At 36.7% G+C, this 13,754-nt stretch overlaps 1 protein-coding gene and 1 long non-coding RNA gene across 4 annotated transcripts; both read left to right on the forward strand.

Moving 5' to 3' along the window:
* Positions 1 to 1,623, forward strand: LOC130735520 (uncharacterized). Of its 3 annotated transcripts, none has more exons than XR_009018487.1 (2): positions 1 to 132; positions 1,156 to 1,623. It is a non-coding gene; the product is annotated as an uncharacterized LOC130735520 (long non-coding RNA). The 3 variants fall into 3 exon arrangements; XR_009018488.1 differs by having other exon boundaries at positions 5 to 132; positions 1,170 to 1,623; XR_009018486.1 differs by having other exon boundaries at positions 11 to 132; positions 1,152 to 1,623.
* Positions 1,624 to 4,237: 2,614 nt separating this feature from the next.
* On the forward strand, positions 4,238 to 7,960 carry LOC130738652 (organelle RRM domain-containing protein 6, chloroplastic-like). Its single transcript, XM_057590744.1, has 4 exons — positions 4,238 to 4,629; positions 5,686 to 5,754; positions 5,911 to 6,017; positions 7,622 to 7,960. Exons 1-4 carry the CDS (start codon positions 4,329 to 4,331, stop codon positions 7,709 to 7,711), a joined length of 567 nt encoding a protein of 188 aa, XP_057446727.1. The 5' UTR covers positions 4,238 to 4,328; the 3' UTR covers positions 7,712 to 7,960.
* Positions 7,961 to 13,754: the final 5,794 nt, after the last annotated feature.

The following is a 13,754-nucleotide window of genomic DNA, read 5'->3' on the forward strand; positions in this document are numbered from 1 at the left end:
TAGACTTATATTGGGTTTGGTTGCAATTTCCATTTTCTCTATCTATTTAACTGAGCCTCTCACTGCCTTCCTCTTTGTGCTGCCTTTCTCTACGGACTCTTAACCACAAGTAGCAAGCAAAGCAGAGCAGGGGTATGCATTATTCTATCTCCTTCATTTTCATGTTTGTCACTTAGGCACTCTCTCGGTTGTTTAGATCAATTCGGATAAAATCTGATAACATGTGTTTCTTTTCCTTGCTTAAATTTTAGCCTTAAATCTAGTATAGTTCTCCATCCGTTCCTATTTAACTGTCTATTTTGGGTGGAGACATACATATTAAGGGTGTAATTAATTTTGTTGATTTAAAAAAAAAAGTGAGGATTGTTTTCCTAGTTAACCTTTATAGTGTGTGTTATCTCTCCTCATTTATTGTTCTGTTAAGGACATTATATGTAAAAACATTATTTAATACTCTCTTGAAATGCTAAGAGGACACTTGAATAAGAACAATTTTTTTCTTTAAAGTTGACAGTTAAATAGGAACGGAGGGAAGGGAGTAATGTTTAACTTTAGATTAATTCCTTGGTGTTTGATGTTCTTGCGTTGGTCATTCAAGAGAATTAGGGTCTGTTTTTTATAGTAGTTTAGTTTTCAGTTTTTAAAATAGTTTTCAAAAACAATTCTTAAAAACAGTTTTCAGAAAAAGAAAACAGTTTGAATGACATGTTTTCGAACATTTAGAAAATTGATATCTGAAAACTAAAAACTAAAACTGAAAACATCTTTTACCTGTTTTGGTTTTTTAGTTTTAAAAACTGAAAATGAGAACTGTTTTCAAAAACTGTTTTTGAAAACAGGTCTTACCAAACAAGTTTTCAGTTTTTAAAAACTGAAAACTGTTTTGGAAACGGTTATCAAACAGTCCCTTAATCAAACTGTTTTGCAAACTGCCAAGTTTAAATCAAAGTGTCTCAATAGTACTTTTGTTGGTTTGTAGAAATGTAATATAGAATTAAGATCTATGTCATTGCATCAAACCTAATATACAAGCTTAAAAAACCATAGCCTTTGCATTCCTTAATTTTATTATATAATGTTCGCTTGTACCAAATATGAATGTCATCACCTCGAATAGTTTTCACTTAAATACTCTTTTTTCTTACATTAAGACAGTTTGTTGACAACAGCACTGCAATGTCTCTGAGGAAAATCAAGGTCGAACCAATGCAGAGTCAAAATGAAGCTGAAAAAGATGAAATTTCAGGCGCATCTCCTGAAGATGCACAATACTCAATACCGAATTGCATTCGTATCTTGGAAAAACTAAGGGTGGATAGTTATCTCAGAGGAGAAGAATTAGGATTTGCAGTAGAATTAACTAGAGATAGCCACAGTAGAGTCGTAATCATATCCTCAGAAGATTCACCGAATTTATTACTTGATTGGATTTACTACATGTATAGGAAAAATGTTTAGTTGGTTAAGAATTTAGATTTGGTTCTGTTCTGTGTTTGTTATGCACTTGTTAAACATTGACAACTTGCATTGAAGTTTATGTTTATCCATTTGAATTCTTGATATAATCATGTATTTGCATTCAGTGATGTTATTATAATCATGAAGTTTTTCGGTTTGAGAAAACTTTAGAGATTTCTGGCAAAATTTAAAACATGATTAAGATAGAATTGAACAGCTAATGTTCGTATTCTACCAAAGATTTAGTTCGTTACATTCGTAAAAGGGTAAACATTATGTGCAACTTTGACATTGTATTCAATTTGTTGTCTGGTTGCATCTACCGTGTGTCAGTTTGAAACTGACACACGGTGCTTCAGTTACTGTTCTCCATGTAAATTACAAAATTACCCATTTTAATTATAAAATTTCTTTCTTCCTCTTTACTCTTGCTGGCTCTCCGGCGAGCCATGCTGCCGGCTTGATCCAGGTTGCTGACTTTCCCCACCATTTGTCCATCTCCTCTTCCTTAGAACCTGGCACTGCCACCACACTACATCTTCCTTCTTCGAAATCTAGATCCAATGGTATTGCTAGCTTCTTCTTTTTTTGTTAAAAGAAAAATCATTGAACATAAAAGTGAATTTAAAACATAAATTGTTACACATCTCAACAAGTAGTTACATTGCAGAACAACAAGGAAAGTACTACCTATAATCCAATACATAAAACTGCAACTAATTTCTTTCTCTACCCTACGAACACCACCAACAATCTATCAAACCCAGCACCCCCAATTCTTTCCATTTTTTTCTTGACAACAAGGTTTTTCCTCACCCACAAATTTACAGAAGATGATAAGAGGGATGATTTGGTGGAGAAGAACATAAGATAATGTGGTGGTTGTGGACCTATGGACGGGGAGAGCTGGTCCCGAGGCCGGTGGGTCTTGCTGGCTGGGAGATTTGGTGGCAGATCTGGATGTTTTGGTTGTAGATCTGGAATTCTTGTTGGCTCTGTTTTTATGGTTCTGGTTGGGCTCAAAACAAAGGTTGAAGGAGGCTGAGGAGAGGAGGGGCACAGTGTTGGGTCAGAGGAGCGGTGGAGGGGAAGGGGGAGAGAAAGAAGGACGATCTGAGGAGGTGGATGATGAGAAGGAGGGAGGAGGAAGAGGTGGCGGTGGAGGAGCAGTAGGCGGAGGCTCGTTCTCCGACAATGACTATGGTTTTTCCAAGTTGAACGGTTAGGAGAAATGGGGAAGATAAATCACGAAGTGTTTTGGTCATTGCATAATTTTTGTATTTTAAATCTGAACCACTGAATATTTTAATATTATATCGAAGGGTGATAATTAAACTGAAGCACCGTGGGTCAGTTGAACTGACCCACGGTAGATGAAATGTTGTTGTCTGCGTCTGCACATGACACATTCTTTTCATCTGTGATTGAAGATGTAAAAAATGTGTGTCCTCGCCCCCTTAAAGCATTATCCAATTTTTTATTATATTTGTTATTTAAATATTGTTAAGATTAAATTTTCATATAAAACTAATGAAAGTACTATTTTGCTTGTGTTGGATATCCAAACATAAAATATTATCTAGCACCACACAATAGTGATTTAGCGGAGGTAGTAAAACATCAGGTTTGTAAGAAATATTCAGTCATACACACGTTTACAGTTTACTAAGAAATGTCATTAAAAGAATAATAGGAATGCTCGTACTTAGCATTCTTGACACAAAGTTTACCTTTCACTTCACTCTTTGAATTCAATTTTTTTTGACGGTTTTCTTCTTATAGGTCAATTGTTTGCTCATTCCCATTTCCTCTCATAACTCATTCCTTTGAGTTGTTCTTTGTCAAGTTCACTTCTCCCTCAATTTCATTTTTCTTCCTTTAATTTGAATTCTGATATAGAAGACAAGATGAATAATAATGGTAGTGATAGTTCGATGGAGATCCTTTATCATGGCCTAATCGTCAGAGATTCTGAATGCGAACTTTTCATAGAGATTTCTCATACTCCTCTTCAATCCTTTAGAGTTTAGATCCTTCTTTGTTATTTACAAAATTAAGTTTGAATAATGACCTTCAGGGTTTTGTAAGAGATTTAAGTGACTCTTCATCTCATAAGAGCTCTATTGACAATTTTTTTCGATTCAAACCTTACAGGTTCCCTCGTTGTGGGTTGTAGGAAATGTGCTCAACTCTCCATTCAGCCTCTTTGAACACATTTAACAGGGTAGACAATGGGTTGGAGTCTTGGTGTTGTAGGTGGTTTTGGAATTTAATGATGGAAGAAGGGGAAGAGAGTCGGGAGTGAAATTAGATTAAGTTAATTTAAGAATTCATATTAGGTTGAGTTTACTTAGGGATTAAATAAGTTATTTTCAATAGTAAAAAGTTAAAATTGATTTGGAAGTCATATCAACTTTATCAAAACATGTTGATACTACCACATAGACTTTCACCAATCACCATACACATACATTGCTTGAGCTTAACCTTCAGCGAGTACCAAAAACCATCAATTTCTCTAATTGTGGCTTGTGAGGATGAGAATGAAACTATTTCTCAATGATAGACTTAAACCAAACACACTCTATTTAAAATGACCAAAAACTTATTTGTCCCAAAAACTTATTTCCCAAAAAGGTATTCAAGAAGACTAGAATTTTTAAAAGATTTTAAAAACACAATTCAACCCCACTTTCTAATTAACATAACAAAATTCATATGTAATTGAGAAATGATAAACAAGTTAAGGACAATGGATTTTGGTCCCATAAGGTTTCAACATTGGAACATGGTGACCCAACCTGTTCAAAGCCCATATAAACTTCAATCAATGTTAATGTTTCTGTTACCTTGGTAGTGTCGAGGAAGAAATGGCTCCTATGGCTAACCTTGTTGTTGGAGTAGCTTCTGTTCCTCTACCTTCACCACCCACAACAAACTCAAGTGCTTCCCCTTTCAACTCCAAGACCCAAACACAAACACTTCATCTCCATTGCTCTCAAACCAACCACAGAAAAACCCCATTCCCTTCTTCCCTCTCATCACCACTCAGAATCCAAGGTAGTTGTTACCTGTTAGCATGTCTTCCTCCTTCTTCTGAATCCTCAAGCTCATCTCCCAGTGCTAAACCCTCTTCTTCTTCTGCTCCTTCAACTAGGCTCTACGTCAGTGGTTAGCTACTTTTGCTCTTCTTCTGTTATTACCCGTTTCATTTTTCTTATACCAAACACTCTAAGTTTTGGTTGTTATTGATAAAGATTGCTACTTTTTCATTTTTGCTTTGTGGGTCTCGCTCTAACTGGTTATGGTATTGCTGTATATCAACAATTTTGTTTATAGCTGCAAATGGGAAATTGGGGGAAATCTTGTCTTTTGCTTTTAGAATAAGGATGTTTCTATTGTTTTCATTGAAGGAGATAATGTTACCTGCGGTTAGTTTAAGCACTTGAAACCTGTAGAGTTTTTCGCAGTGTTGTCGTGTTTAACTTGTAGCTGAGATTATGAGGACAGGAATTGGATAATAATCGCCTTGTTCTGCTGAACAGAAGTGGGAGGCTGGTATTTTTGTTTGGATTCTTGTGAATTTGATTTTAAAAGGCAATTTATTATGGGTGCATTTGGGTTAATAGACTAATTAAGCGTTTATGGAAATAAGAGTTTATGCAGTATGCGCGTACTCATAAGCTAATTTGAGAAACTTATTGAAATGAGCTGAAAATAGGTTATAAATAAGCATAAGCTAATCTGAACAACTTATGAAAATAAGCTCAAAGTAACTTAGGTAGGCTATAAGCTATTTGCATAAGCTCTCACAAACACTTACTTAAGCGTTTAGACTATATAAGATAAGCTCAAACAAGCACTTCCAAACAGGGCCTATGTTTGATTTTCGGTTTTAATTTTTAACCTGTAGTTTCAGAAGGCATTCACTATCTACTAAATGTTTATTCGTATAGCAAAATAACTTCAAAAAAAAGACATGTTGGATGGGAACCGTTAAGTGCAAATGATGTAAGCATCTCATTTGTAATGAATCTTGGTGTTGTTCGTATCTCTTCTGTGATTACTCTTGTTTCAATAGCCATTTGCCATCTTTTGCCACAGTATACAGCCAATCGTTTTTGGATGAGAATTCTTGCAGTTTGTTTTGAATTTTTCGATATTTGATTGTTTCTATGCATATTTTTGGATATTGAGTTTATACATGTTATTTCTTGTTTCTTTTAGGGCTTTCATTTCGTACCACTGAAGAGAGCTTGCGAAATTGTTTCAAGAATTTCGGTCAACTTGTTGATGGTAAGAACAGAAAAATGTTGATGTGTTCCTCTTTTTCTATTATGCTATGCCATTGACCACAAGTTAAGGTTTATTATTGTTCTTTGGTTCGCCAATTCTAGCATTTTGTTGGCTTTCCATTTCATTTCTGAAGTATTTGCTTAACTCTATGAGCAGTCAATCTGGTGATGGATAAACTTGCAAATAGACCAAGAGGGTTTGCTTTTCTTCGGTATGCAACGGAAGAAGAATCTCAGAAGGCTATTGAGGGAATGCATGGAAAGGTTTGATTTTGCAGTTTCTGCTTCTGGTGTCTTACTGTCTTTATTAGTGGTAGCTCAGAACCTAAATGATGATTTATCTTCTCTATTACTCTGGAGAGCCAGTGTATTCTGTGTTCATTTAGCAAAAAGCACAATTTTAGCTAACAAAACTTCCTCTGATGGGCTTTACATGCTTAAGGGTGTGTTTGGGTAAACAATAAGCGCTTATGGTGATAAACATTTCTCGCATAAGTGCTTATTCACAAGCTAATTTGAGAAACCTATTGAAATAAAATGAAAATAGATTAAATGTAAGCATAAGCTGTTATTCATAGCTAATCTGAACAACTTAAGAAAATAAGCTTCAAACAGATTGCTAGCGATAAGGATTGTGTTAAGAGTTAGGGTTAGGCGTAGAGTCCAGGGTTCAGGGTTTAAGCTAATCTTAGTCTTTTCTCTTTGCGCACAACTTATATGTAGGTCATAAGCTATTTACACAATCTCTCTCAAACACATCCACAAGCTTTTTAACTCTTCCAAACAGAGCCTAAACATAGTATATAAAATGAATATGATCTTTAGGTAACATTCTGAATTCTAATAAACTGAGTGCTGCCTGTGTGACACAATGATCTAGGGAAGCAAGAAAGGGGAAGGGGACAGGGTGATGATGTAAAAGGGAATGTTTTCAGGTTATGCAGAAGCATTGTTTTAGTTTTATATCCTTTGCATGGAGATAGGTTAATTGACATTGTTGGAACTCTATTTGTATGGTAGTTATTTGTATTTGTTCCTTGACTAAGTTTTATATGGCTTATCTGAAGAGTGAAGACTGATCTCAGTAACAAGAGTGGTTTTCTTAAGCAAGAATGTGTTAGGATTCTAAATATTAGGGATTTAGTTTAGAGTCATGGATTGAATTATTTGAGTTGTAAAGGGAACCAGCCCTATTGGAGGAACCAACCTCTGGAGAGGACCCAACCTCTTGTTATTATTATCTTTTAATTTCCAGTTTTTATAATAAAAATACCAAAAAAATTATCGTTTATCCTTTTTTCTCTATTGTTTCGTTGTTAGGACTTTACGGATCCTAACAGAATATAATCATGATTACATCTGTATTGCAAATCAATAAACTAAATGCAGCTTTTCCTCAGTAAGAAGTCACAAAATATTTGCAGTTTTTTATGAAGCTGAATCAGATCCAATATTGATTTGTAACTCTTAGTGAAACTTGTGACAATCAAATGTGGTGTTTAATATTATGCACTCTGACTCAGGCTTTATATTTGCTGTAATATTTTTTATGTTTTAAGGCTTTAGATTGTATTGTATCTATTCTTTTTCTATTTTCCTAGTATCTATGATGAAGGAAAATGGTTGATGGACACCTCATGGGATGTAGATATAAGAAGATTAAGAAATGAACAAAGAGAGATAAGTGATGGGTTTAATATATGATAGAATGTGACAAAAAAATGTATGAGAGGTGGGGGTCCTGTTAGGCTTTTCTTTTGCTGTCAAAGTCCTATTAGGGTGTTTAAAAATCACGATAGTATAATAAGTTAATCTGAAACATGTTTGAAGCTATGTTGGATACTGATAAAAAGGAACTGCTTTTGTAGTTCTTGGATGGTAGAGTCATATTTGTGGAAGTTGCCAAACCGAGATCAGAGCTACGGCAAAGATTCCAGCAAAACACTATGCAGAGATGAAGTTCCTAAGAGTTACAATGCCCATATGTTCATCTTGGGGTGATGTATACAGAGTCAACATTTAGCATTGAGCTAACCATATATACATTGTACTTTCATCTGGCTTCCTTCTTCATCTTATCTCTCTAGTTCTACTCCCAACCAAAGGCTTCAGCAATTGTACTCATTGTTTTTACTTTTCGCATACAATTTTGACTATTAAGTTTAAACTTTTGACCTGATTTATAACATGTTTGAGACAGTTCTTCTTTTCTTAGAGTCAATAATATCACCAAAAGCTACTCACAAAGTTTCTCCAAATATTAGAGGATCCTATTTAAGCACAGAAACATTACAACTATTTCAACAGTTTGTGAACCATAATGCATGTATTTATCATACTTCCATCAATCCATGTTTACTCATTTACACCTGATTTAGCTTAGTTATATAAATTCACTAATGGTTGGAGATTTATACCACCAGATTCTCTTTTTTTATTGACATCTACTGAAGTAATTGTCATCAAATATCAGAATTTCAGTGGCCATCTTGCCATAAATTTGATTTACTGGTACATTTATCGTGGTTGCGTACTTTATAATGAATATTATATCAGACGTTGCTTATGTTTGAAGTATTGACTCGACACATACCCAATAAGTGAAGTATTGAATTAATACAGATAGTGACATCATCTTTTTTTATTTTCTTTTAATCCATGTATCAAGATTAATCTCTTGCCCCAATTGCAGCTCTACGGTGGGAGGCTGCTGGCCGAAGAATTTACTCCATTCTCATGAGTAACATAATCTTTACAAAAGTTAGAGTAGCCTTAATTGTAGAAAAAATGACAATACTTATATGAATAGGTATATGTTAAAGATACCTTTAAGAGGACATGTAAGAATGGCATATTCAATGGTTAGAGGTAAAACGAGTAAATCATATGAAAAATAATCCAATGTAATGATTAATAGATTTGAATGTGAACCATCCAATTTAAACGATCTATATAGCAGTTCTCACCTATTTTGGTGGAAAAAACAAAGAACATGATTTCTGTTTGTTGCATTATATAATGTATAGAAGTGGAGTACAGCTTTTTTTGGCACCAATCATTGAGCAAAGAAATAAAGAACGCCAACATATCACTTCAGAAATCACATCTTATAGAGCACTTCAATAATGAAGAAAAATGTTGGAAAAAAATAAATTGATACAGAAGAAAATCCAAATATACAAGTTTTGCTACAGTGGCTATCAGCACTGTGAGAGTTTGTAAACAATGTAAAATGCTTAATACAATCTAATTCTCATTCAATAGAAACCTTAGTATTTATACAATGACTCAACAACTAACATACTCTAACTAACTTGAAAACTAACTCAACAGAGCTTGGGCCCAACTACACCTATATTACAAACAGCCCAAGCCCACATACAACTAACACCCTCCCTTAAACCGAACTTACTTCAAGTAAGACAGTTTAACTTCACCTGATCACAGCTACACATGCCTAACTTCCTTCTAATTCTTACAAAAGAATCAACCTTCAAAGGTTTAGTCATGATATCAGAAACCTGCTCATCTGTACTGCAATGCTCAAGTTCTATCTTGCCATCCTGAACCAAGTCCCTTAAGAAGTGGTACCTCACATCTATATGTTTACTTCTTCCATGCAGAACTGGATTCTTGGACAGCTTAATTGCAGAGCTATTGTCACAGAAGATCTTAGAACAATGACTTTGAGATGAGCCAAGATTGTCCAGAATTCTTCTAAGCCAGATGCACTGACAAGCACACATGGCAGCTGCAATAAACTCTGCTTCAGTGGTAGAGAGACTTACCACTGCTTGCTTCTTGGAAGACCAAGCAATTGAACCAGTTCCCAGAAGAAAGACATAGCCTGAGGTACTTCTGCGATCATCAAAATCCCCTGCATAATCACTATCAGTGAAAGCCACAAGATCTTCATTTCCCTTCCTGTTATACAAAATTCCCAGATCAATAGTTCCATTCAAATATCTGAAAATCCTCTTAACTGCCAACAGATGCAACTCTGTAGGTTTTTCCATGTATCTGCTAACCAGACATACAACATACATGAGATCAGGCCTAGTAGCAGTAAGGTACATCAAGCTCCCAACCATTTGCTTATATTGAGTAGCATCCACCTCTAAGCCACCTCCTCCTTTAGTCAACTTGCTGCCTGGTACCACTGGATTTCCAACTGCATTGCTGTTCTGCATTCCAAACTTCTCCAGTATTCCTCTAGCATACTTCCCTTGACTTATGAAAATCCCCTCAGAATTTTGTATCACCTCTACACCAAGAAAATAGCTCATCTTGCCAAGATCACTCATATCAAACTCACATTTCATTGATCTCTTGAATGCCTCAATCATTGACATACTGCTGCCAGTAAAAATAAGATCATCAACATAGAGGCTCACAATCAGAATCATACCCTCCTCATCATGCTTAACAAACAAAGTATGTTCTGAAGGACACTTTATGAACCTTTCTTTGAGGAAGTAGGACTCAATTTTACTGTACCAAACTCTTGGAGCTTGCCTCAAACCATACAATGCCTTCTTCAATTTATACACCTTAAACTCTTCCCCTTTCTTCTGAAAACCCAGTGGCTGATCAACATACACTGTTTCCCCTAACTCTCCATGTAAAAATGCACTTTTAACATCAAGCTGAAATACACTCCATCATCTTATTGCAGCAAGAGCCAAGATGGCCCTGATTGTGTCCCACCTAGCTACTGGTGCAAACACTTTAGTGAAGTCAATACCATGTTGCTGAGCATACCTTTTTGCTACTAGTCGAGCCTTATATTTCTCTACTTCCCCTTTCTCATTGTACTTGGTCTTAAAAACCCATTTAACTCCAATACTCTTTGCTTTATCTGGTAAAACGACTAAATCCCAAGTATTATTCTTCTCAATTGATTCCATCTCTTTTTCCATTGCCTTCCTCCATTTCTCATCACTAACAGCCTCCTGAAATGAGGAAGGATCAGTCAAGGATGCCAGAACATTGAGGCTAAAATTCTCATCATCCAACTCTTCTCCACTAATAAACTCTCTCATCCAAGTAGGCTGAACTACATTTCTTCTTTCTCTTCCTGATGAAGTTCCAGGCATTTCAGTTGCTGTGCTAGAAGACTCAACACTTCCTGTATTTCCCACAGTAGGATCTGAAGCAGCTTGACTTTCAGTTTGTAAGTCTGCCTGAGGTGATTGCCCTCCGGTGTCACCATCAGTACCATTATTTTCATCACTTAAATCAACAATATCAGCTGTTGTATCCTTTCCTGAGTGCCAATCCCACTTAGCATCCTCATCAAATACCACATTCCTGCTTACAATAATCTTCTTTGTAACTGGATCCAGAAGTCTGTATGCCTTTGATTCTTCACTTACTCCAAGCAAAACACATTTGATGCTCCTATTATCAAGATTCTTCCTGTTGTTCTCAGGAACATGTGCATGAGCAGTACAACCAAATACCCTAAAGAAATGGACTGAAGGCTTCACATTACTCCATGCTTCCTCAGGTGTTACATCTTTAACTGCCACAGTAGGACTTCTGTTTTGAACATAGACTGCCCAATTCACTGCTTCAGGCCAATACTCCTTTGGAATTTCCTTCTCAGAGAGCATACTTCTGACCATATTCATGATGGTTCTATTTTTCCTTTCAGCCACCCCATTTTGTTAAGGGGTGTAGGATGCTGTCAGCTGCCTCTTGATCCCATGCAAGTTGCAGAAATTATCAAAATCCTTGGATGTGAACTCCCCACCTCTATCAGTTCTCAAGCAACCAATAGCTTCCCCTGATTCCTTTTCAGTAACTGCTTTGAACTTCTTAAACACTTCTAGAGCAGAAGACTTCTCAGCTAGGAAATACCAGGTTTTTCTACAAAAATCATCAATGAATGTGATGAAATATCTCCTCTTACTGTTAGATTCTGGCTGTATGGGACCACATATGTCAGCATGGATCAATTGTAGCCTTCTTTGTGCTCTCCAATTGCTCTTTTGTGGGAAAGGATCTCTGTGCTGCTTCCCTTTAAGACAATCATAGCAAATGCTCCCAGTTCCACTAAGTGTGGGCAAGCCTCTTACCATTGATTTCTGAGAGAGAGTTTTCAGACCACTTAAACCAAGATGCCCATACTTTCTATGCCACATAACTAAATCATCATCAATGGACACCTTGTAACAGCTAGGGGTAATGACATTAGCCAAGACAGCAAACATTCTATTGGAGGACATTTTCGATTGCATAATGAGTCCTTTAACAGGGTGATAGACTCTACACCAACCCTCCTGAAATACAACATTCAAACCTTTCTCCTGTAATTGTCCTACACTTAGCAAATTGTTCTTTAACTCAGGAATGTAATAGACTTCAGTTATTACTTGGTTCAACCCAGCAATTTGCAATCTAATGTCTCATTTTCCTTTCACAGTCATCTTGGAATCATCACCCAATTTAACAGTTGTGGAGAAATCTTCATCTATCTCATGAAACCAATCTCTAACACCACACATATGATTACTACAGCCTGAATCAAGGAACCATACCTTTCTTTCTGAGATTTCCCCTTTGACTTCTGTGTGTGCCATGAGTAAAAGTTCTTCTTCATCGTCTTCCATTTCAGCGTAGTTTGCACTCTCCTCCCATTTAGGACACTCATACTGGAAGTGACCCAATTTGTGGCACTTGTAACATTCGACAGTTTCTTTGTTGAAATTGCCTCTTCCCCGACCTCTGCCACCTCTTCTAGATCTTCCTCGACCTCTACTAGTGAATTTTCCAGAATTTGACACCTTCAATGCTTGTTCTTTCTCCTTGTAGCCACGCATTCTCTGCTCATGAACCAGTAAGCTACTCTGCAACTGGTCAATTGTAAGAGTACCCACATCATTTGACTCCTCAATTGAACAAACCACATAGTTGAATTTCTCAGTCATGGACCTCAAGATCTTCTCCACAATCGAGGTCTCTGTGATTGCCTCTCCCTGTATCTTCATCTTGTTGGCAATTACCAGGGTTCTTGAGAAATACTCGTTCACAGTCTCTCCTTCTCTCATTCCCAACACTTCAAATTCACGCCTTAGAGCCTGCAATTGAGCCCTCTTCACTTTGGTGGATCCTTGACACTTCTGCTTCATGGAATCCCAGATGTCTTTTGCAGAATCTTTGCAGAGAATGGTCTCCATGATGTTCCTCTCGATTGATTGAAACAGATAATTCTTGGCCTTGAGGTCCTTCAATTTTGCTTCCTCATGTGCCTTTGTCTGCTCCGGAGTTGGGTTCTGAGGAAGTGCAGGAATCCCTGATTCAATCAATCCCCAATACTCCTTGGATCGCAGCAGATTCTCCATGAGCATAGCCCAGTGATCATAGAATCCATCGAATTTGGGAACCGATGGTTGCAGAAAGGTTGATTCCTTCAATTGATCTGTCATGCTTGCCTCTTCTTCGCTCTTCTTGATCAAGCTTCTTGATTGGTCTTTCTCTTCTCCGCCAAGATCCCAGTCGTTCTTCTCTACTCGACGGTGATCAAGCTTCTTGATCGTTCCTCTTTCTCTTCTCTTCACTTTCCTTCGTTCAATCACTCCCTTCCAATGGAATTGCGGTTCTATGGTTCAGGCCCCTTGCAGAGCTCTGATACCAATTGTGAGAGTTTGTAAACAATGTAAAATGCTAAATACAATCTAATTCTCATTCAATAGAAACCTTAGTATTTTTTTTTTGGTCAAAGAAACCTTAGTATTTATACAATGACTCAACAACTAACATACTCTAACTAACTTGAAAACTAACTCAACAGAGCTTGGGCCCAACTACACCTATATTACAAACAGCCCAAGCTCACATACAACTAACAAGCACATGGAACTCTTTGAGATCAACACACTGTCATGTCACTACATTTCCAGATCCAACTGTTATGACTGAAAAAACAAAATATGTGATGTTCAGTGACATGCGGTGCTTGTCCTTGCTTCCTCTATATACCTTCATCACTGGATCCAA

Source organism: Lotus japonicus, chromosome 2 (genome assembly GCF_012489685.1).
Source record: "Lotus japonicus ecotype B-129 chromosome 2, LjGifu_v1.2".
In the NCBI taxonomy this organism is placed as follows: Eukaryota; Viridiplantae; Streptophyta; class Magnoliopsida; order Fabales; family Fabaceae; genus Lotus; species Lotus japonicus.

Excerpts from the sequence above, each read along its gene's own strand:
- LOC130738652 (XM_057590744.1), top strand. The coding sequence starts at position 4,329 with ATGGCTCCTATGGCTAACCTTGTTGTTGGAGTAGCTTCTGTTCCTCTA. Across the intron at positions 4,630-5,685 it reads AACTAGGCTCTACGTCAGTG|GGCTTTCATTTCGTACCACT; the intron begins GTTAGCTACTTT and ends TGTTTCTTTTAG. Across the intron at positions 5,755-5,910 it reads TTTCGGTCAACTTGTTGATG|TCAATCTGGTGATGGATAAA; the intron begins GTAAGAACAGAA and ends CTCTATGAGCAG.